General features: G+C 39.9%; 1 protein-coding gene and 1 long non-coding RNA gene across 3 annotated transcripts in view; one reads left to right on the forward strand and one right to left on the reverse strand.

Moving 5' to 3' along the window:
* The window catches only part of LOC131223719 (leucine-rich repeat receptor protein kinase HPCA1-like), a 26,874-nt gene continuing 4,852 nt past the window's right edge, over positions 1-22,022 (forward strand). Inside the window, exons 1-7 of one of the 2 annotated variants that reach the window (XR_009160649.1) lie at positions 1-310; positions 14,967-15,090; positions 15,205-15,276; positions 21,207-21,281; positions 21,373-21,444; positions 21,530-21,691; positions 21,872-21,946. Coding sequence is in view for 1 of the 2 variants with exons in the window: in XM_058219205.1 (XP_058075188.1) it covers positions 220-310; positions 14,967-15,090; positions 15,205-15,276; positions 21,207-21,281; positions 21,373-21,444; positions 21,530-21,691; positions 21,872-21,946 (671 nt within the window). In the remaining variant the exon portion in view is untranslated. The remainder of the gene's footprint in view (positions 311-14,966; positions 15,091-15,204; positions 15,277-21,206; positions 21,282-21,372; positions 21,445-21,529; positions 21,692-21,871; positions 21,947-22,022) is intronic. The other variant, XM_058219205.1, reaches the window with a different exon arrangement.
* LOC131223720 (uncharacterized) overlaps positions 12,646-22,022 on the reverse strand; it is a 21,453-nt gene continuing 12,076 nt past the window's right edge. The window contains exon 3 of the long non-coding RNA XR_009160650.1: positions 12,646-13,704. This is a non-coding gene — a long non-coding RNA (uncharacterized LOC131223720). The remainder of the gene's footprint in view (positions 13,705-22,022) is intronic.

Raw genomic sequence — 22,022 nt, forward strand, 5'->3', positions numbered from 1 at the left:
TACATCATACATCCCATTATGCAAACATGCTAGTCATGGTGTTGGTGGATCCATCTATCTTTGGGATGTGAGAATGGAGGTTGCTCTGTACTCAATTCTGCTAACAAACCGCTGCTTTTTTAGGGATTAATCCGACAGTCGTGAGCTTCTCCTTCAATTTCCATCGTCTGTTCACAGCATTCTCTTCTACTGGTCTCTGGTCACTCTCCTTAACCGGCCATGGCGACGATGCCATGGACATGGCTGTTGTTGTTACTTGCTGCTGCAGTGCACCTTTACATGGTCTCAAGCGATTCGCACGGTCAAGATGGTAACGTAGTATCCTTCTCTATTCTACTTGAATTGGGTTCTCCTCTCTGGAAAGACATGAAAGAAATACTCATCTTCCTCTTCTTTTCTTTCTTCTTCTCATCTCTTTTCTTTCTCCTTGGGTTTGAAAGTGAGAGTTTTCATCTTACATCAATCCACCGGCGTTACTTGTTTGGGTTTGAGAGAGAGAGAGAGAGAGAGAGAGAGAGAGAGAGATTTGTTCTTATGAGATTTGTTCTTATGATAATCAGAGAGAGATTTGCTCTTATGATAATCTCTGCCCAAACTCTCCATTACTTGTGGTGGATCATAAAGCCATTTCAGGACCTACGGCTGAGCTTGGGTCATGACCGTTTCAGGAGTCAAGAAAAATAATTTGTGAATTTGGATTATCACCCTTGACTAGAATTTCCAAGATGAAACTCTGTTTTCTCATATTGCATTTGAAAGAAAAGAAAAAGCTCTTCTGTGTATCCAAACGCAAGAGCATTGTTTCATTATTTTTTTGTAAATCCCACTAAAAGCATAAACCCCAAAACTCAATGATTGAGGTCATGCGGCTTATAAAACACTGCCAAAGCATTAACAATTCTAAGTGGGGATTGCAGGATTATTATTTTTTTGTTTGCGAACATGACACAATTCATCAAAACAAAATGAGAATTAGATGAAAACTGGAAGAGAAATCTTGACCACTAACTCGTTGGTGTACTGAAACAGAAACAACTACTTTTTTAGGAAGATTGGAGATTTGACTCTTTGATTGGGGTCCAATTATTGTTTTAGATAGCTATTTGGGAGTGAAATTCTTCCCATTGTTTTTCTCACTTCTAGAATTCCTTTCGCTGGGAAAGTCCATTCTAAGTACACATCACATGAGATTTCTTATTCTTTTGCTCTTCTTGCTCTAAGTGGATTTTTTTTTTTCCTTGGCAAATTATTGCTAGATTTCCTAGCCTTGTAGTTTATTAGGGCCTATTCAGATACCATTCCATAATTAACTTTTTCAAGAACTAATTTTTTTTATTTTTATTTTTTTTAAAGTTAATTGTATAGACAAAATTTCAAAAAGTAACTTAGCACTATAAGGCTATTTATTGTCACCACCAGAAAACGTTTTAACTTTTTTTACTTTCCTACTCGCTCCGTAAAATAGACAATCTGTATCAAATGTGTGACCCGCATGATGGATGGCCGACATTGAAGGTGGAGCCCACAAATTGATGGTCAACAACAAAGGCGAGCTCCATAAGATGGGCAACATATATTGAAGGTGGGCCCCGCATGATGGATGACCCACATCAAAGTGGGCCTCATATGATGGTCAGCCAAATCAAAAGGTCAACCCCTAATGATGAATGGCCCACTTCCAAAGTAGGCCTTGCATGATGGACAACCCACATCATAGGTGGGACCCACATGATGGACGGTCTGCATCGAAGGTGGACTCCACATGATGGGTGGTTGATATTGAAGGTGGGCCCCACATGATGGACATAAAATTGATGGTAGGCCCACATGATGGTGACCCATACAAAGGTGGGCCCTACATAAGGATAGTCTTATTAGTGCACTGATTTGTGCACTTTATTTGTCAATCACATGAGTTTGTGTGTCATGTAATCAATTAAGTCCTTGGAAGCTGAAGCTGAAGATCGAAAATACAAGAGAATGTGAGCATCAAGGAGCAAAGAATAAGTAAATGAGGTGCCTTAGTGACCCTAATCTTTAACCCAAAAACAACCCTATAACCTTTAAATAATAATAGATATATAGGTAAACCTTATTAATCATCCATTAGCTTTAGTAGCTTAATTGGAACATGATAAATAAGGATAAAAGATGTGTGAAGTTGCAATGAAATCGTATGCCCAAAATAATAGTTTTCGAGTGGTCGTCGATCCCATGACAGGCTGTCGATGGAACTCAATCCAATAGAATGTCCACTAAATCTGATAGAAGAATGAGTCCAATGACTAATAAAGATAATTCTGGATTTTCTCGATGGGATCACCAGAGGGCTTGATCCTATTGAAGGACCTTCGATCCCATCAAAGGCCATTTCGATCCTATTGACAAAGCCGTTAACTAGCCATTTCATAACCATTGCAAATCAATTTCTTACAAAATGACATTTGATGCAATAGAAGTTTAGGAGATTCTACCCAACCTCCCATAACCTTGGTCACCTCAAAGGTGCATCGCATGCAAGGTGTTTAATCTTAGAGTTGAAGCATTGACAATGCACGACATCAACAATCAGGGGAGAAAAATGGAAGCTAATTGAAGCATCGGATAGCATCGATCAAGCAACCTGAGAAGGCGCTACAAAAGGTAATCCGACAAGTTATCTAATTGTAAGTGTCCACACACTCCTTCCTTGTGTAGGATTGAGTGTAGAGTTTATAACCCAAACTCGCGTATGTTCTTGTGTAGGATTATCTCACCACCTACATAGGTAAGTACATGTGTAAGTCCTTGTGTATGCCACCGACACAAGTGTGTACATGGATAACTCCTTGTGTATGCCATTGACACAAGTATGTATGCGGATAAGTCCTTAGAGTAGGCCACCAACACAATCGTATACGTGGTAAGTCTTTACGTAGGGCACCGACACAGGTAAGTACATTGGTAAGTCTTTGTGTAGGCCTCCGGTGGGAGTCTACACTTGTAAAGGTTAAAAGTGAACCTGATTTAAAACCTCTGATAGTAGAAGTTAGTATTCTCGTGGGTTGAGTGCGTTCGCTGAGAGTAGAGTAGGAAAACCGAACCACTATACATGCTTGTATTTGAGATTATCATTTGAGCACTTGTTTAATTATGCTTATGTGATTGATTAGTGAATCATATGTATGCATGACTAGATAAATGTTAGGAGTTATATACACTATCATATATAAACTAGTTGCTTGAATGGCATATCTATTGTAGTATATGTGATTAGACCTACTATTGGCTTGAAACCACCTTCATTTTATAACTTCTCCAAGCTTTCGCGCATAGCCGTGGTATCGTACACCATGTGCAATTTCAAGTTTCATATCGAAGAATAATTCCTAATGATGAATGACCCACATCCGAGGTGGGCCCCATATAATATAATGGATGATCCACTTTAAAGTTAGGCCCTAATGATGGATGATCCACATTAAAGGTTGGCCCACTCTTAGGCGTATATGTAGCCGTGACAATTATTAGATTATTATGATAATGGACTAAGTGATACAATTATATAACTGATTCAGGGAGCCGAAACACCATATCTGTGTGGCCTACTCAAATCAACCACATGTGGGAAGACAAGTCAATTCATATCCTCGATTCGACGGCAGAAGTGGTGTGCCAATAACACCATGTCACTCAACTTATGAGTGGATGAGCCAAACATAACATACATATCTTATCTCATCCCCTATTCCCTCACCTCAAATGTCAGTGCAATCACACAATAGGGTTGATGTGGCTTTTCATAAAAAAAGGATTCGTGCGGCTTTTTTGAAAAATATGGATTGCGCGGCTTTTCCCAAAACAGGGATGGCACGACTTTTCCAAAAAAAATAAATAAATAAATAGATGGTGTGGCTTTTCCTAAAAACAAGATGATGCGACTTTTCTATATATATATATATATAAAAACCTAAGGGGAGGGTGAGAGAATGATAAAGAGAGAGCGTGAATGATCTCATTGAAAGGGGGGGTTTTATAAGCCCCCATAGGTGAGGAGACGCGAAAGATGATGTGACTTTTCAAAAAAAAAAAAAAAACTAGGGGGAGGGTGAGAGAATGATAGAGAGAGTGTGTGAATGATGTCATTGGGTGGTGGCGCATATAAGCCCCCATAGCCCCCATAAGTGGGGAGACGCGCCAAGTAGGGGGCTCCACTAGGGGTCGGCTGTGCTACCCCCCTTTCTCCTTCATTCCCAACATCTCTCACTCAATCCCGTAGTGGGATACACAACCAACCTCATTCACTCCAGCAATATTGACTAACATCATATACATACAGCAAGAGTCAGAAATGTGGGACTAGCCAAGGCTTAGAAAGATTGATTGTGCGCGTATATATAATGTGGCTATAAAAGATACATCTCATTGTGCATATAAAAATTAACAAATCACGTCATCCGTTCTTTAGAGTACATGGACTCTATCCCATTTCATGTGTAAGTCTTTGAATACTGGGTAATGGGATATCTACCATCATAACTAGTGGGGATGAAAGTACCAAACTCCCACTTACAAAAAAAAATATTAAGATCTCTTGAGTCCTATCTACTTGACAAGCATCTCAACTAATTTTCAATAATGGGCTTCATCATGCGATTAGCCAACATTTTTTTAGTAAAAATGTACTCAAGGACAACATGCCCATCTCTCACATGTGTGAATGATGGGGGGGCGCGTATATAAGCCCCCATAGCCCCCATAAGTGGGGAGACGCGCCAAGTAGGGGGCTCCACTAGGGGTCGGCTGTGCTACCCCCCTTTCTCCTTCATTCCCAACATCTCTCACTCAACCCCGTAGTGGGATACACAACCAACCTCATTCACTCCAGCAATATTGACTAACATCGTATACATACAGCAAGAGTCAGAAATGTGGGACTAGCCAAGGCTTAGAAAGATTGATTATGCATGTATATATAATGTGGCTATAAAAGATACATCTCATTATGCATATAAAAATTAACAAATCACATCATCCGTTCTTTAGAGTACATGGACTCTATCCCATTTCATGTGTAAGTCTTTGAATAGTGGGTAATGGGATATCTACCATCATAACTAGTGGGGATGAAAGTACCAAACTCCCACTTACAAAAAAGATATTAAGATCTCTTGAGTCCTATCTACTTGACAAGCATCTCAAATAAATTTCCAGTAACGGGCTTCATCATGCGATTAGCCAACATTTTTTTAGTGAAAATGTACTCAAGGACAACATGCCCATCTCTCACATGATCTCTGATATAGTAAATTTAATCTCAAAATGTTTGAATTTCTCATGATATTTTTTATCCTTAGCGAGATCGATGAAGAATATGATGTCATCTTAATTAAGAGAAGACCTTTAGCAGTCAGAACACCCAAAGTATAAAAATTAATTAATCAATTAAAAAAAAAAAAAAACTCAAAATCCACACATCTTCTTAAAATGTTTGCACAACATGCAATATATTCAACTTCCATAGTTGATAAAGTATTTGAAGATTGTTTCTTACTAGACCATAAGACAACACCATGGCATTCATAATAAACACATAGCTTGAAGTAGAGTTGCTTTCATCTTAATCATTTACCTAAGAAGCAATATAATAAGCCAACACCCTCAACTTAGTCCTACAATGATAAAACATGGATTCATTCTTTCCTCACATGTAGTGGAAAATCCTTTTTAACTACTTGTCAATGTGCTTGGCCTAGATTAATTAAATATTGATTTACAAGTCCCATGATATAACATATATTTAGCCTAGTACATAACATAACATACATGAGGTTGCCTATCCCATTGGCATATGGCATAGATGACATGGATTGCTTCTCAACATCAAAATAGGGACACATACTATAATTCAACTTGAGGTATTTATCGATCGGAGTTTCGACTGGCTTATAATTGTGCATTTTTAAACGCTCCAGAATCTTCTTAGTATAGGATGCTTGCAATAAGCCCAAACTTCTTCAAGCGATCCCTAATAATCCTAACTACTAGTATGTAATTTGCTTCACCAAGGTCTTTTATTTCAAAGTTCGAAGATCCTTGGTTGAAAACAACATTCCCACATCATTGACTATTAGTAAGATATCATCAACATATAAGGATACTATTAAAAAGTCACTCAGATCGCTTCACATATTCACAATGGTCTTCTTTGCACATAAAACATCCAAATAAAGTGATCGCATCATGAAATTTCATATACCATTGCCTTGACGATTATTTTAGCCCGTAAATAGACTTTAAGAGCTTACATATCTTACTCATTTGATCTTTATTAGCATATCCTATGGGTTGTTCCATATAAATATCTTCCTACAAATTTTCATTCAAGAATGTAGTTTTCACATCCATCTTATATAACTCCAAATTAAGCTGTGCCGCAATTGCCAAAATGATAACGATTCTGTGTAGACATTGCAGGTTTGAGATTGTTATAAAGGTTTCATTGGATGTTGCCTAGGTGGGTACAAGTGATTTTGAGATGGGTATGGCTAATATTGGGGTGTTTAATGTTGGTAATGACAGTTTAGAGTCCTTTTGAAAAAGTCTGCCTTTCTTCATTGACAATTGCCCATTATATAGGTAGATTACAAGCTATTTAGGGAAGAAATACAAGCTGATCTTCAGCCCCTACCATATATACATCTATATAAACATACTGTACAGCTAATATATCCTAATTAAGGAAGGAATAAATCTGTATAACTGTCATATCAGTCAAAGCTGTAGATATTAGCTGTAAATCTACTATTAGCTGTAAATCTGCTATTAGCTGTAAATCTGCTGTAAATATTAGAATCAGAATTGTCAGAATCAGAATCAGTAAAGTCAGAATCAGAATCAGAAGTCAGAATCTGTGTAGATTGATATTTCCTTTGACATCCCCCCTCAAATTGATGCTGGTAAATCGACAAGCAGCAATTTGCTAACGAGAAAATGATGGCGCTGACATGGCATGGATTTTGTGAAGATATCGGCGATCTGCAAAGTTGTGGAGATATGTGGAAGAGTGATGACTTGATGATCATAGGCTTCCCTGATTGAGTGACAGTCAACCTCGATGTGCTTGGTGCGTTCGTGATAGACTGGGTTTGCGGTAATTTGGATGGCACTAGTGTTGTCAGCATGGAGTGGAGTAGGATGTACGGGAATGAAACTGAGCTTTGTGAGGAGACCACGCAGCCAAATGATCTCGGAGCATGCTGCAGACATGGCTCGGTACTCGGCCTCAGTAGATGATTTGGAGACGTGGTCCTGCTTCTTGCATTTTCAAGAGATAAGGGCATCACCAAGAAACATACACCAGCCGGTAGTAGAGTTCCTGGTGTCTGGGCAGCCAGCCCAGTCAGCGTCACTATAGGCTTGTAGCTGAAGTGAAGAACCGGAAGGGAAGAATAAGCCACGAGTAGGTGTCCCAAGAATGTAGCGAATTATGCGGTGGACTGCAGATAGATGGAGATGCCTCGGTGCTTGCATGAATTTGCTGACGGTATGAACAGCATAAGAGATGTATGGTCGGGTAATGGTTAGATAGATAAGACTACCAACCAACTTCCGATAGGTAGTAGGATCCTCAAGAAGCTCCCCTTCGTCACGTCGATATTTCACATTAAGTTCCATGGGGGTGTCAACCGAAGTAGCGTTGGTGAGACCGGCTAGCTGAACCAGATCTTGACTATACTTGTGCTGATGCAAGAGGAGACCGTGCGGCTGATGATGCACCTCTAAACCCAAGAAATAGGTGAGCTGGCCAAGATCTTTCATGTGAAATGTAGAATTCAACAAAGTCTGAACCGCAGAGATTGCCTCCAAGTCAGAGCCAGTGATGACGATATCGTCCACATAAACAAGGAGGACGACGATACCTGTGGATGTCCTTTGTAGAAAAAGAGAGGAGTCATACTGACTTTGAGTGAAAGAAAAACTAAGCAAAGTGGATCGAAACTTCTCAAACCATACTCTTGGTGCCTGCTTCAAACCATACAAAGAACGTTTCAGTTTGCAAACATCAGTAGGTGAGGAAGTGGGCATACTAGAGGGAAGTTTCAAGTAAACGTCTTCCTTGAGATCACCGTGGAGAAATGCGTTCTTAACATCCATTTGATGTAAGGGCCAGGATTGGGATGAGCAAGAGCGAGTATAGTTCGGACAGTGGTCATTTTGGCGACCGGTGCAAAGGTCTCATCATAGTCGAGACCATATTCTTGTTTTTTGCCAAGTGCCACTAACCGAGCTTTGTAACGATCTATGGACCCATCGGAATTAAGCTTGATAGAAAACACGAACTTACTGCCAAGGGGTTTCACGGAGGAGGGACATGGAACAACATCCCATGTTTGGTTTTCTTCAATTGCGAGAAGTTCGGTTTCAATTGCTTTTCGCCAACACTCATGCTCCATTGCCTGTTTATAAGATGAAGGAAGAGAAATAGACGACAAAGTGGCTGTGAAGGATGAAGGAGAAGAGAAACCAAACCTATCTGGGGGTCTACGAACCCGAGTACTGAGTCGGAGAGAGGGAGGTGCAGGTGCTGAAACAGGAGCAGCAGTCGGGGAAGAAGCTTGAGGGGGCTCAGGAGGTGCTGAAGGTTGGTGGGAAGTGGCGGTGGAGCGTCGTCGATACACTAGGAGAGGTTTAGAAGGGACTGGATCTGCAAGAGAGTTAGGAAACATAGGCAAAACAGAAAATGAAGGAGAAACATGATCTTGATGGGTAGAAAAGAAATATTGATTTTCGAAAAAAATCACATTTCTAGAAACTCGAATGCGACACAGATTTGGATCATAGCAAAGAAAACCTTTCTGCTGTACTGAATATCCTAGAAAAGCACATTTAATTGACTGAGCCGTAAGTTTTGTGCGTTCATGTGCAGGAAGATGAACATAACAGACACAACCAAAGGTACGAAGGTTAGAATAAGTTGGAGGGTGACCAAATAACCTGGTGAAAGGTGAGTCATGGTTCAATGTGGGAGAAGGCAATCTGTTAATGAGATGGACAGCAGTGGAAAGAGCTTCACACCAAAATCGAGAGGGCGTGGAAGATTTTAACAGAAGAGTGCGAACCACATCAAGAAGGTGACGGTTCTTCCTTTCAGCCACTCCATTTTGTTGAGGTGTCGAAGGGCAAGACCGTTGAGAGATGATGCCATGATTCTGTAGGAAGTCCTGAAACAAATGAGACATATACTCACCCCCATTGTCAGAACGAAGGATTTTGACATGGGCCGAAAATTGTGTCTGAATATATGCATGAAAAATCTTAAAAACAGAAAATACTTCGTCTTTGGAATGAAGGAAATAAATCCATGTGAAACGACTATAGTTGTCAATAAAAGTGACAAAGTATTTGTAATTAGCATGCGAAATGACTGGTGCCATACCCCACACATCACTATGTATCAGATCGAAAGGTTTGACAACATGCGGTGTGTGAAAAGGAAAGGGTAGAGTTTTTCTTTTGCCAAGTCTGCAAGAATTGCAATCAAACTGAACAACACTAAGAGATGGTGTTTCATTATTCCCAAGAAAACCAGATTTCAATAAAGCATGAAGTACATTAGAGTTTGGATGTCCGAGACGTTTATGCCACGCTCGGTAATCAACATGAGCAGAATTACAAGCGACAAAAGGCAAAGAAAAAGAAGACAAAGGAAATTGAAGAGGAAAAAGACGTCCCACTTTAGGCCCCCTCGCGATCATCCGCCTTGACTGTTGATCCTGCACAACACAACCAGATTTAGAAAACTCTACTTTACAATCATTATCAACTAACTGACCGACAGACACAAGATTAGTAGTAAGACCGGGAGATACGAAGACATCAGTGAGAGAGGAGGAAACATCACCAGTGGCCGTGATAGGTAAATGATTGCCATCAGCAGTATGAATTTTGAGATTTCCAAAATATTTGTTTACATTGGTAAGAGAAGCAGCATTGTTTGTCATATGATGGGAAGCCCCGGAATCAAAGTACCAAGGAGATGATATAGTGAAGGGTTTACCTGAGAGTCCTAAAGCTGAAAATGCAGAAATGATCATTTGTTGAATCATGTCAGGGGTCACGGGTTGGACTGAAACGGGAGCAGGAGCAGGAGCACTTTGTGTTGTACTCACCAAACTACCCGCACTAGAAGAGCCAACTGAGACAGTATATGCTGTCTCCGATTTCTTGGGGGGTCGAGTTAGGCATTCCTTGATGATATGGCCATCCTTTTTGCAATAGTTGCAGAATTTTCGGGGACAGTTTGCAGCATAATGACCAAATCCCTTGCAACAGAAGCACTGAACAGTGCTCATATCCCTGCTTCGTGGCCTGCCTTGTGCTGCATAGGCTACAGGAACAGATGTAGATCGTAGTTGTTCCATGGTGGTTTGAGTGAGAAGGCGCTGTTCCTCGCGAAGAAGATCATTTAGGCATGTATCCAAGGAGGGGACAGATTCTCGGTTCATAAGATTGGATCTGGTGCCTTCAAATTCAGACCTTAGTTTCATTAGAAATTGATCCCTCTGAGTAGTTTCATGGACAGATTGAACAGAACTAAGACCTTCGGATGGTAAATCAGCATAAACTATATCAGTGTATTCAGCCCAAAGATTAGTGAATCTAGAGTAAAATTCAGAGATAGAAAGACTATCCTGTTGGAGAGTGGTCAATTCATGTTCAAGCTGGAAACGATGAGCAGTGTTTTGTTGACTGTAGACCTTCTTCAGGTATGTCCACATCTGAGCTGCAGTCTGAGAAGATCGAAGGTTCAAGATGATGTTGGGTTCAACGGATCCCAAAATCCATGCCATAACTTGTGCGTCCTTGACTTCCCACTTGGCGTGTCGGTCTTTGTCTTTGTCTTTGTCAGGAGCTAGGTTACTGCCATCAACATGTCCCCACAGCTCCTTACCTTTGACGAAAATCCTGAAATGAAACGTCTAAGCAGAGTAGTTCTTGCCATTGAAACGAATCAAAGAAACATCAGACTTATCGGAAGACATGAGGTCAACAGAACTAGAACAAGAATAACCGAGACTAAGAAACTTGAGAGCACGAGACAAATGGAAATTTAGAGCTATAGCTCTGATACCATGACAGTTTAGAGTCCTTTTGAAAAAGTCTGCCTTTCTTCATTGACAATTGCCCATTATATAGGTAGATTACAAGCTATTTAGGGAAGAAATACAAGCTGATCTTCAGCCCCTACCATATATACATCTATCTAAATATACTGTACAGCTAATATATCCTAATTAAGGAAAGAATAAATCTGTATAACTGTCATATTAGTCAAAGCTGTAGATATTAGCTGTAAATCTGCTATTAGCTGTAAATCTGCTGTAGATATTAGCTGTAAATCTGCTGTAAATCTGTAAATCTGTAAAGCTGTAAATCTGCTGTGTAGATTGATATTTCCTTTGACAGGTAACAGGGCAGATGTGAATGAAAATGAGGAGCTGGTGGTCAATAGGGTAGATTAGGTTGATTGGTGGGAGTTTTTTTGCCAATTTTTGCCTGCCTGAACTCTTGACTCTTTTCTTAGACCAGCTAACTTTCTTTTAGCTCTCAGTAGCATAAATTGCGCTGCTGGAATCAACCTCATGTTTTAGATGATGGATTAAGTCTTTGAAAGTTTAGATAATCTCATTGTGATTCAAAATATACTTAATGTGAGACCATGAGCTTAGGAGACATCGAAACATGCTAAAAGAAATTTTGGTTTTTGGTTAGTGCACAACCTACATTCTGCAATTCGGCCATCATCTGTTCCATTTTTCGAATCTGATCCCTAATGGTGCACCCAATTGGCGTTCTATATACATCAAGTTCCATTTGCTTCATTTTAATCTCGGCATTCAATATTTTGACATACGATTCAACTAGGGCAACCCATGGACTTCGTACATGGGGATCAAATCCTTGTGCATGGAACTAAGATCTTTATGATAGTTTTATTCTTCTTCTTCCACCTTTTGTATTTCTGATGAGTGAGTTTTAGGTTGCCTATGAGAACATCCTCATCATCTATCTCTATCTTCTTTATAATAGTTTTTAACTTGTAAAACATGTTTTCTTCATCTAGCAATATATTGACGGATCTACGCCTATCATTAAAATTATTTATGTCAAACTTCTCCTCTCAAGAAATCGATGACAACGGATTTGGACATGCCATTTTTAGTCATTACGTCAAGTGATGGAGGGTTCTATTTAAGTCAATCAGGAAACACATCCAAGACACGAATCTTTAAATACTAAATATTCCTACACAATCATCATTAGTGGGTCAAAAGGATCAAGTTGGCACCATATAAACCTATTGACATAAAGGCAATATGGTCATCATTGGTCTAGCACAAAAGTTTCACTTACCCAATTGGGCATAGTAGAAACAATCAAAGTCGGATAAACCAAAAAGGAATCCCTCCATGGCAATGGTCAAGTGACGCTGAAAATAAACATGACACACATCAAATTTAAATAGCCATGCAACAAAATAATGCAATCCATGTAGTGCCACTACACGCATATATAAAATTAGACAACTATGCAATGCACCACAATGCGAACAATAAAAGGTGTGTCAACAAGCCACTCCACCATCTTCTGGTCGGATCCATATTAGACGTTTGCTCTTATATCACTATTGGCAAGGAAGTAGACAATGTGGCATTTATTATTATTTTGTGTTATGGATCTAGCAATACAATTGCATGACTGATCTAGGGAGCTGAAACACGAATACTCGGTGGCCAACTCAAATTAACCAGATGCGGGAAGACAAGCCAATTTACATCTCCGATCTGACAACGAAGGTGGTGCGTCAACGACATAGTCCTACTCAACTTGCAAGTGGATGGGCCCCATATAAGATACATATCTTACCTCATCTCCCTGTTCCCTCACCTCAGATGTCAGTGCGGCCGCACAATAGGGTTGGTGGCTTTTCCTGAAAAACAGGGTTGGCTTGGCTTTTCCTGAAAAACAGGGTTGGGGCGGATTTTTCCAAAAACAAAGATGGCGCGGCTTTTCGCAAAAATAGGGATAGCACAACTTTTCTCAAAACAGGGAAGGCACAACTTTTTCCAAAAAATAGGATGGCACGGCGTTTCCCAAAACAGGATGGCATGACTTTTTTCCAAATAGGAAGGTGCGGCTTTTCCAAAAATAGAAGGGAGGGTGAGAGAATGAGAGAGATTTCATGAGAAGTGGAGATATGGGTTATGCAGGCCCTATACATAGGGTTGCGCCAAGTGATGGGCCCCCCTAGGGGTTGGCCACACTACCCCTCTCTCCTCCATTCCCAACATACACATGATGGATGGTAGATGTGGGTGGTGGGATAAGTACTTGTGTGCTGTTGGGAACCAAACACACTTTTATCTTTTTGGCTAATAAGTACTTTGTTTACCAAAACTTGGGGGTCCTTACTCATGCCCCTGTGGTAGACTCACGAGAGTTTCAACATGAGGTCGTGGGTTCAAGTACCCACTGTGGTGTGAGCTTGAATATGTGTGGGAGTGTAAGTGCTTGTGTGAAAAAAAAAAAAAGCTACCTGAAACTTACGATCGTATCAACATCTATCTGATGATCTAGTGGGCCCCATGGGGGATGGACCACAGACCAAATGTCTTGCTTGGGCAATCCTGATGCTTCCACTGGTGACCTGCAAATAGATGGCTAAGCAAAAAAAAAAAAAACCAATACAGTCAGTCCCACATCCAACCGGAAAAAGACCAAAGGTCGAATTGCCATGCCATTCCAATTTCGGAGATTTCTCTGGGGTCCACCCAAAGCAGGTCCCATTGAATCAATAGCCTGGATCACTACTTTGTCCCACTTGTACAAACTGAATATCCTAAATAAGTACTTTGGTGTGCTTGCAGTTTCTGGTTGTGACAGGACTTAATATGCTGTGCTTTCTAGTTTTTGGTTGTTTTTTTCCTTGCTGTCTGGTCTTTTTCCCTTCGTTGTTGCTGTTGTAATTGGCCTTTTCCCCTGGTGATTAATAATAAATTCTTGCTTACCTACTCAATAATGTAAATCCAACAACATTTTCCAACCCATTTTTTTCTTCTATCAACATTAGCATTTCAAATATGCAAATAGGTGAATGAATGCTAACTTTTCATGCAGTCCGATCTTTCCAACCAACAATGGTCCTTGTGTAGGACACCCATACCATGCAAATGGTAGACCCCATCATGAAGATCACCGGTATTGAAAATCAGTCTGATCCATGAATCAGGTGGGCCGCTGGGTGTAGGTGATATGTCCTTCATCTTAATATAATTGACATCTATCAGTCAATCCAGGAAATTGCGCCATAGGCCTTCTTTGAAGATGTTACGGAAGGACGAGAAACACCAATATCACAGCCCAACACCTAGATTTGTGAGGTGGCATTCAAGAGGGGTGGATCATCTCTCCACCATTTTAAAGAGATATTTTCACTAAGTCTGTTTTAATATCTATTCAATTACATCATCATGAACTCTCTACAGAACTACTTGTATGTGGAGTGCTTCACATAGTTTCTAAACTTAAAAAGCCTAGCCACTAGCAAGTAGCACAAGAAAATTCCAGATACAAAGAGTAAAAAACCAAAGAGAAGTCATACATGTATGGCCGATTGGCCATTTATTTCCAACAAAGGAACATTTTATTTGCAGTAGCACCGAGTGGTTCTAATTGCATGCCCAATGAATTTGGAACGTATTGTAAGGTTTACCAGTATGTAACATCAAGTCCATAGGGCTGAGCGGTCTGGTTTGTTGTTTCATAGGATTGGATGGTCCAATGATGCAACATATCGTGGGGTTCAATCTACTTATTTGCCATTGTGGGACCCAAAGGGCTTAAGCAAATCAAATGGGTGGAGTGTAAATACTGGTGTCCTTTGATAAAAAGGATAATGGCTAACAAATAGATAAATTATGCAGTGGCAGCACTGCTAGCTCTAAGGGATGCATGGCAGCACACGCTGCCAAGTTGGCATAAATCAAATGATCCTTGCAATTCGAAGTGGGATGGGGTCTATTGCACTGGTGAAAGGGTGACCGAATTGTGAGTCTTTGTTCTGTTAATTGCCATCACTCATTGATGCTTCTTTTTTTTCTTTCTTTAATGTAACTTCTCTTCTTCCCCGTATAACGAAAGATCACCCCTTCAATATTTTAGGAAATCATCATCCATAGGCCTTGTGGGTTATCTCGGCGGCGACATTGGGGGACTTACTGACTTGCAAATCTTGTGAGTAGGGTTTTTTCTCCTCTACATATTTTGCTGAATGTTCTACTGAAACTACCATTATTACTACAAATATGAAATACCCAATGTTGTCAGAATCATTATAGTATCTTAAATCCTAATAGGGGTTGAATCATACTGAATCCCAAATCAAATCGGAGTTGAATCGTATTGAATTGCAAATTATACCGTAAATCATAAGATTTTTTCCGATTTACAAAAAATATATAATAAGACATGAAAAGATATAAGAAAATCATAAAGATAGAGAAGAAAAAAGAAAAAAAAAAAAAAAAAACTCATAAATCATCTATTTACCATCAATGTTTACCAAAAACGTAATACATATCATGATATTATCAATTGAGAAAATGTGTATGGTATATATATCATAATAGTAAAGGATTCTTGTCATTTTCCTTTGTTTCCTTTTTAAAAAATTGTCGTAAAAAACATACGTTAGAGATGGCATTCAATTCCATAGTGAATCAAAAGATATCTTGCTTTTTGTGTTTTTGAATATCAAAATCCCCAAATCTCTCTCTCTCTCTCTCTCTCTCTCTCTCTCTCTCTCTCTCAAAACAAAGGAGGGCATTTTTAATAGGGGAGAGCCTATTCATATTTTATGAGCAAAAGTGATGGAGACATCCCGCGCACGCCGTCCACATGTGCACGCACACCACCCCCCTACGCTTGTACGCCAGAAGAAGGAGGGCCCCACCGTTGATCTGGATCGATGACGACGTCCAGGGAGGGCCTCCTAGCTAGAAGACGAAGTTTTGATTCAAAAGAGTGGGCCCGTTAGTCAAGAAAAGCCCATCATAGGATCTCATGATTGTGGCCCACTAGTCGGATTGATTTCATATTTTAGGTTTTGCTTATTGTTATTATTTAGAACATCATGAATACTTTGGATTTTTTTGTTTAGTTTTTATTTTAGTTTACTTCATCGCCAAGTAATAGGTTACGCACATAGTGCGAGTTTAGGGGTATAGGATTTTCCCTATAAATAGGCACCCCTTGTAGTTCTTTTGATTCATTCAAGTTTAATAAAAATTCATGCTTTATTTTTCTGCTCTCTTAGTGAGTTGTGAAAGAATTCAAAAGTGGGTGCGAAGCCCTCCCTTTTCGAAGAGCTAACTACCGTGTTGCGAAGCCACATTGATCCCGATTCACCCTCATCCTCCATCATCTCTCTTTTTCATCTTCTACAACCATTCGTGCTTCAAATTCATCCTTTGTTGCAGCAGTTTTCTTCTTTACAGCAGAATTCCAGATTTTAGCCCTTCAGGAGGGCTTAGTTTGTTTGAGTCCATTATGCATTCAGTTCATCATATGTAGCTTTTAGGAGTCCATAGTCCCTGATATTAGTTGCTGAAATTTCTGTTAGCAGAAAGTTAGCAATTTACACTGCTGTAACTTTCTGTTATTCCTTTATTTTGACAACTATATTGCTGGAGTTTAGTAGCACTGCGTAGTTTCCCTCATATAGTCTCATAAGATCATTTAGTCCCATATAGTCGTCGTAGAAAGTCCTTATGTGGAGTTGCAAGTTGTACGCCCACACGTACAGGTCATAGTTTTAGCTAGCACCCTACACTAAACATGAAACAACTACTAGAGTCACTAAACAAGCTGTCCCAGCAGATCGAGTCTTGAGCTAAGCGCTTGGAACAAAACATAGATCAACGCCTTGACCAAATAGGGGCCTCCCTCAGGACAAACCCCACCATTAAGGAAGATAGTCAATCTCAGGCAGGTGGACAGGAGGATAGAGCAATGAAGGGAGGTGGCCAAGGAATCAGTCATAGGCGTGCACCCGTACCCCCACCCCATGAGAGACATCAAGACCATTATTTTGAGGGGTGCAACATATGCGGCCTCGTGGCTAGAGAGAGTGCACCAGAGGCTAGTGTAGAGTTACCCACTGAGGCCATTCCGGTAGTGGATGAGTTTCGTGATGTCGTTCCTGATGATCTACCGGATGAGTCTCCCCCTAGGAGGGATATAGAGCACACCAGAACATGGGACACCGTAATACCTATAGCCGAGTTTGCGTTTAATAGTTCTGTCGATAGGTCCACAGGTCTCAGTCCTTATGAAGTCGTTAATGGTTATAAACCTGGGAAACCTATTGATCTTGTCCCTATGTCACTGTCCCATAGGCCGTCAGAGCCTGCAGAGTCTTTTGCGCATCACATTCATTCATGGCATCAAGAAATCAGGCAGAAGATCATGACTAGTAATGAACATTACTCACTTTCTGCAGACCAACATAAATGTTTCAAGGAATTCAATGTAAGGGACTCTGTGATGATCCGCATCAGGCCAGAGCGGTACCCTCAAGGAGCCGTTCGAAAATTACACGCGTATAGCGCTGGACCATTCAAAATTATAAAACAAACCTGTCTCAATGCGTATGTGACAAATCTTCCACCCTCTATGGGAATTAGTTCCATATTCAATGTAGAGGATCTAGTTGCATTTCAAGGGGTCATTGATGCATTGTCCACCCTTTCGCCTAACCATCCTAATTCCCCAGACCTTTCCCTTGATCCATGGCCCCCTTTAGACCCATTTTCCCAGCCTCTACGTCCCATTCCTACCCATCCTAGCCCATTTTTCCAGCCTCTACCTCCCATACCTACCCGTCCCGACCCATTTTCCCAGCCTCTACCTCCCATACCTACTCGTCCCGACTGTTCTTCCCAGGCTCCACCTACCATACCTAACCTTCACACACCCAGAGAAGAAATAGAGGATATCTTGTACCATCAGATAGTTTTAATGTCGGACGGCGGGTTTCAGAAGTTCTTGGTCAAGTGGAAGTCACGTCCAGCTTCAACCAATACGTGGCTCGCTGAGGAGGAGCTTCAGAGACTTGATCCTTACATCTCGGAGCGGTTCAAGAGTTTTATTTCGCCAGTGGCGAAATCTTCGCAGCCAGGGAGAATTGATGGGAACATCCAGCGCACGCCGTCCACGTGTACACGCACACCACCCCGTACGCTCGTACGCCAGAAGGAGGGCCCCACCGTCGATCTAGATCGATGACGACGTCCAGGGAGGGCCTCCTAGCTAGAAGACGAAGTTTTGATTTAAAAGAGTGGGCCCGTTAGTCAAAAAAAGCCTATCATGGGATCTCATGATCATGGCCCACTAGTTGGATTGATTTCATATTTTAAGTTTTGCTCATTGTTATTATTCAGAAAATCATGAACGCTTTAGATTTTTCTGTTTGATTTTTATTTTAGTTTACTTCATTGCCAAGTAATAGGTTACGCACATGGCATGAGTTTAGGGTATAAGATTTTTCCTATAAATAGGCACCCCTTATAGTTCTTTTGATTCATTCAAGTTTAATAAAAATTCTTGATTTATTTTTCTGCTCTCTTAGTGAGTTGTGGAAGAATTCAAAAGTGGGTGCGAAGCCCTCCCTTTTCGAATAGCTAATTACTGTGGTGCGAAGCCACATCGATCCCGATCACCTCCATCCTCCATCATCTCTCTTTTTCACCTTCTACCACCATTCGTGCTTCAAATTCATCCTTTGTTGCAGCAGTTTTCTTCTTTACAGCAGAATTCCAGATTTTGACCCTGCAGGAGGGCTGAAACTTCGGCGGAGCACCACGCACAAGCCGTAGCTCGGATCGACCCAAAACTTCGGAGTCTTAAAGCACACCCCTGGCCGACCAAGGCTAAAGAGAGTTTTTCCGCAATCGATGCCCCCTCGCACATGCTGTCAGGTACCTGTGCACATGCGAGCGCCCCAGGCCCACTGTCCACGTGTGGGAACAGTGTTTTGGATCAGGTTTTTCTCTTGTTTCCCTCGTTTCATCTCTAATTTTTATAAACTCTAACCCTAGATTGTCCTAAATCCCCAATTTCTATCTCTTTTCTCACCCTAGGGTTCCTTGATTTGAAATTGGGGAATTCCTTGAATTATGGATTGATTGTCATGCATGTGTGGATGATTTCTATTTCCCTTTGAATATTGTTTGGTTCATAATTTTCATTGATCCAACCCTAATGTGTGTAGGCCTGGACCCACAAAGATTCCCTTTAATTGAATATTTGGACTTTTGTATGTGATGTGGAATTTGTGTAATTGTTTATGAACTATGTGATCTTAAATCTGAAATCTTGCACATCATATCTGAATTTCATGTCCTGCATCAAAAAGGGTACAAAGAATGGAAAATTTTTGAATAAAACATGATAATCGATTGATTTTTTTAAGTATTTTCTGGGCCCATTTACTCAGTCTACAATTATCATACGATTTGATATGATTATGGTATGATCGATACGATTAATACAATAATCGTACGATTATTTAGGATTTACGATTTGGATATACAATTCAAATCGTACACCCATACAATACGATATGAATCATCCAATATTCAAATCGTACACCCATACAATACAATATGAATCATCCGATTCATATTGTGAATTGTACGACTTTGATAACATTGCCAATACCGCAGGTAATTGATGGATTACCTAAAGCAGCAAATAAATGAAAACATGGATGACTACAAAAAACAGGTTTTTTTTTTTAAATTAAAAAAAAAAAAAAAAAAAAAAAAAAAAACAACCAAGATCCAAAGTGTCCAAAACCACAAGATTTCTCCAATAAGAGGCACCAAAGCAGATATGCGCGCTCAATGTCTTGAAAATGGAATCACATTACAAACATTAGTGGTCTGTTTCAAATCATATTGTAATTTAAAGAAGTAATAGAAATACTGAAAATAGTAGAGAAATATAGTACATTTCTATATGGTAATGAACTGTGTACAGTATAAGCCATCAAACATTGCAAAGAAATCTCACTACAACACAACTTAAAGTTCGATTTCACATCCTTCCAAACTATGAGAACTACATTTCAATTCATTTATTCTTTCCAACGGATCTTTCAATTCATGCATGTCCTTTTATCAGATGCGATTCAAACCAAGTAGTGGATCATTTTCCATGGCATTTGAATTGTAAAGCATAAGATCTGCGCACCACTTACACAATTCCAAATGAGATCATCTTAGTTTCTTTTCTTTAATTTGATACCATTGTCATAAGATTTGAGCAACATGTCATGCAACTCAAAATAATAGAAGGAAAAATGATATAAGTAGTGGGTATAATTTTATACCATTGACAGTCATAAAATCCTCCTACGCCATTCCATTCTTTTCAGCTGATCTTCTGATCCATGAATGTCATTTTATTAGCTACAACTCAAATTGAGTGGTGAATCATTTTTAATGACATTTGAAATATATCCTACAATTCAATTAGATGCAAAACCTAGAACCCCCTTTTCATAGTTGTAGAAAAGTGTTTTTTTTTTTTTTTTTGAGTCCTTTTATTTCAAGTAATTAGTTGGTCGTATAGTAGTAGATAGTATTCGATGAAAGAAACAGAACAACCAATAGTTGTAACAATTAATATTCGTTATGCAACCATTTCTGCACTAGATCCAAGGGTTCCTTCTTGATGGGACTGAACTTAATGATATGGAAGACAGAATGTAGAACCTAAAAGGAGAATAAAAATTGCTAGTTTAAAAATCGAGTTAGACTTGAAATAAAGGTTTTATTTCTTTGAGTGATCATGGGATACTGTTTTTCCTTCTCATTTGAGATATTATGTGCAATTAACTAACCTACTACTCAATCCAGATAAAGTAAAAGGTGTTATCATGTCGTTTGTCCCAAAATGGATTAGATCCAATTAAAAAACAAAATGATCAAAATGGAAATTACAACATGCAACTCCAAATAGCAGAGGCAGAAATGATCAAAGTAGTCTGTTTTTTTATAATTTCAATCCTTGGGCAGCCCACTACTTGTCTGATCTAGTACAGAGTCTACAGACTCATATGATCATTGCTTTCTGTTAACATATCTTTTTTTCCAATTCAGGGACCTTTCTTCCAACAAGGGCCTATCTGGATTCATCTCTCCATCGATAAGCGGGTTGAAGAAATTAAACACTCTGTAAGATTGAAAGTATCCGCACATATATGCATATTGCATTGAGATGAAAGATATGAATTCAACTTCAACACTATTTCTTTTTATCTGTCAGGATCCTGGCTGGCTGCAGCTTCACTGGCAACATCCCAAAGGAATTAGGAAACCTACAAGAACTCTCGTTCCTGTAAGTTCCACACGAAGCTTTTCTACTTCCATGTCATTAATGGTTTCCAACAGATCTGATTTTCTATGTCGACTCTCCTTGTCAGGGCTCTGAATTCAAACAACTTCACTGGTCAAATACCTCCTTCTTTGGGTATGCTCTCCAAAGTTTACTGGCTGGACCTGGCAGACAATCAGCTGACTGGATCTCTCCCTGTCTCAACGTCAACCACCCCCGGGTTGGACCATCTTCACAATGCAAAGCATTTGTGAGTGTTCCAAGCACCCTGTTTTCATCTCGAAAGGGGATTTTATTTTATTTAAAAAAAAAAAAAAAAAAACCGTCATCTGGGTCTTATTTAACGAGTCAATTTATTAGCATTTGGAAGCAAGGCAAGGATATACTCACAATTGAATGAACGGTTTTTTCCAATTTATGCACTTGCTAGCCATTTCAGCAATAACAAGCTATTGGGTAAAATTCCAGCCAAGCTTTTCAGCTCTGAAATGAAGCTGATACACATGTAAGGAAAGACCTACCGACTGAAGAAATGTTCTTACTCTCTCAACTCTCCACTTCTACCAACTGCTTGTGCTTCT

This window comes from Magnolia sinica, chromosome 13, assembly GCF_029962835.1.
Source record: "Magnolia sinica isolate HGM2019 chromosome 13, MsV1, whole genome shotgun sequence".
NCBI lineage: Eukaryota > Viridiplantae > Streptophyta > Magnoliopsida > Magnoliales > Magnoliaceae > Magnolia > Magnolia sinica.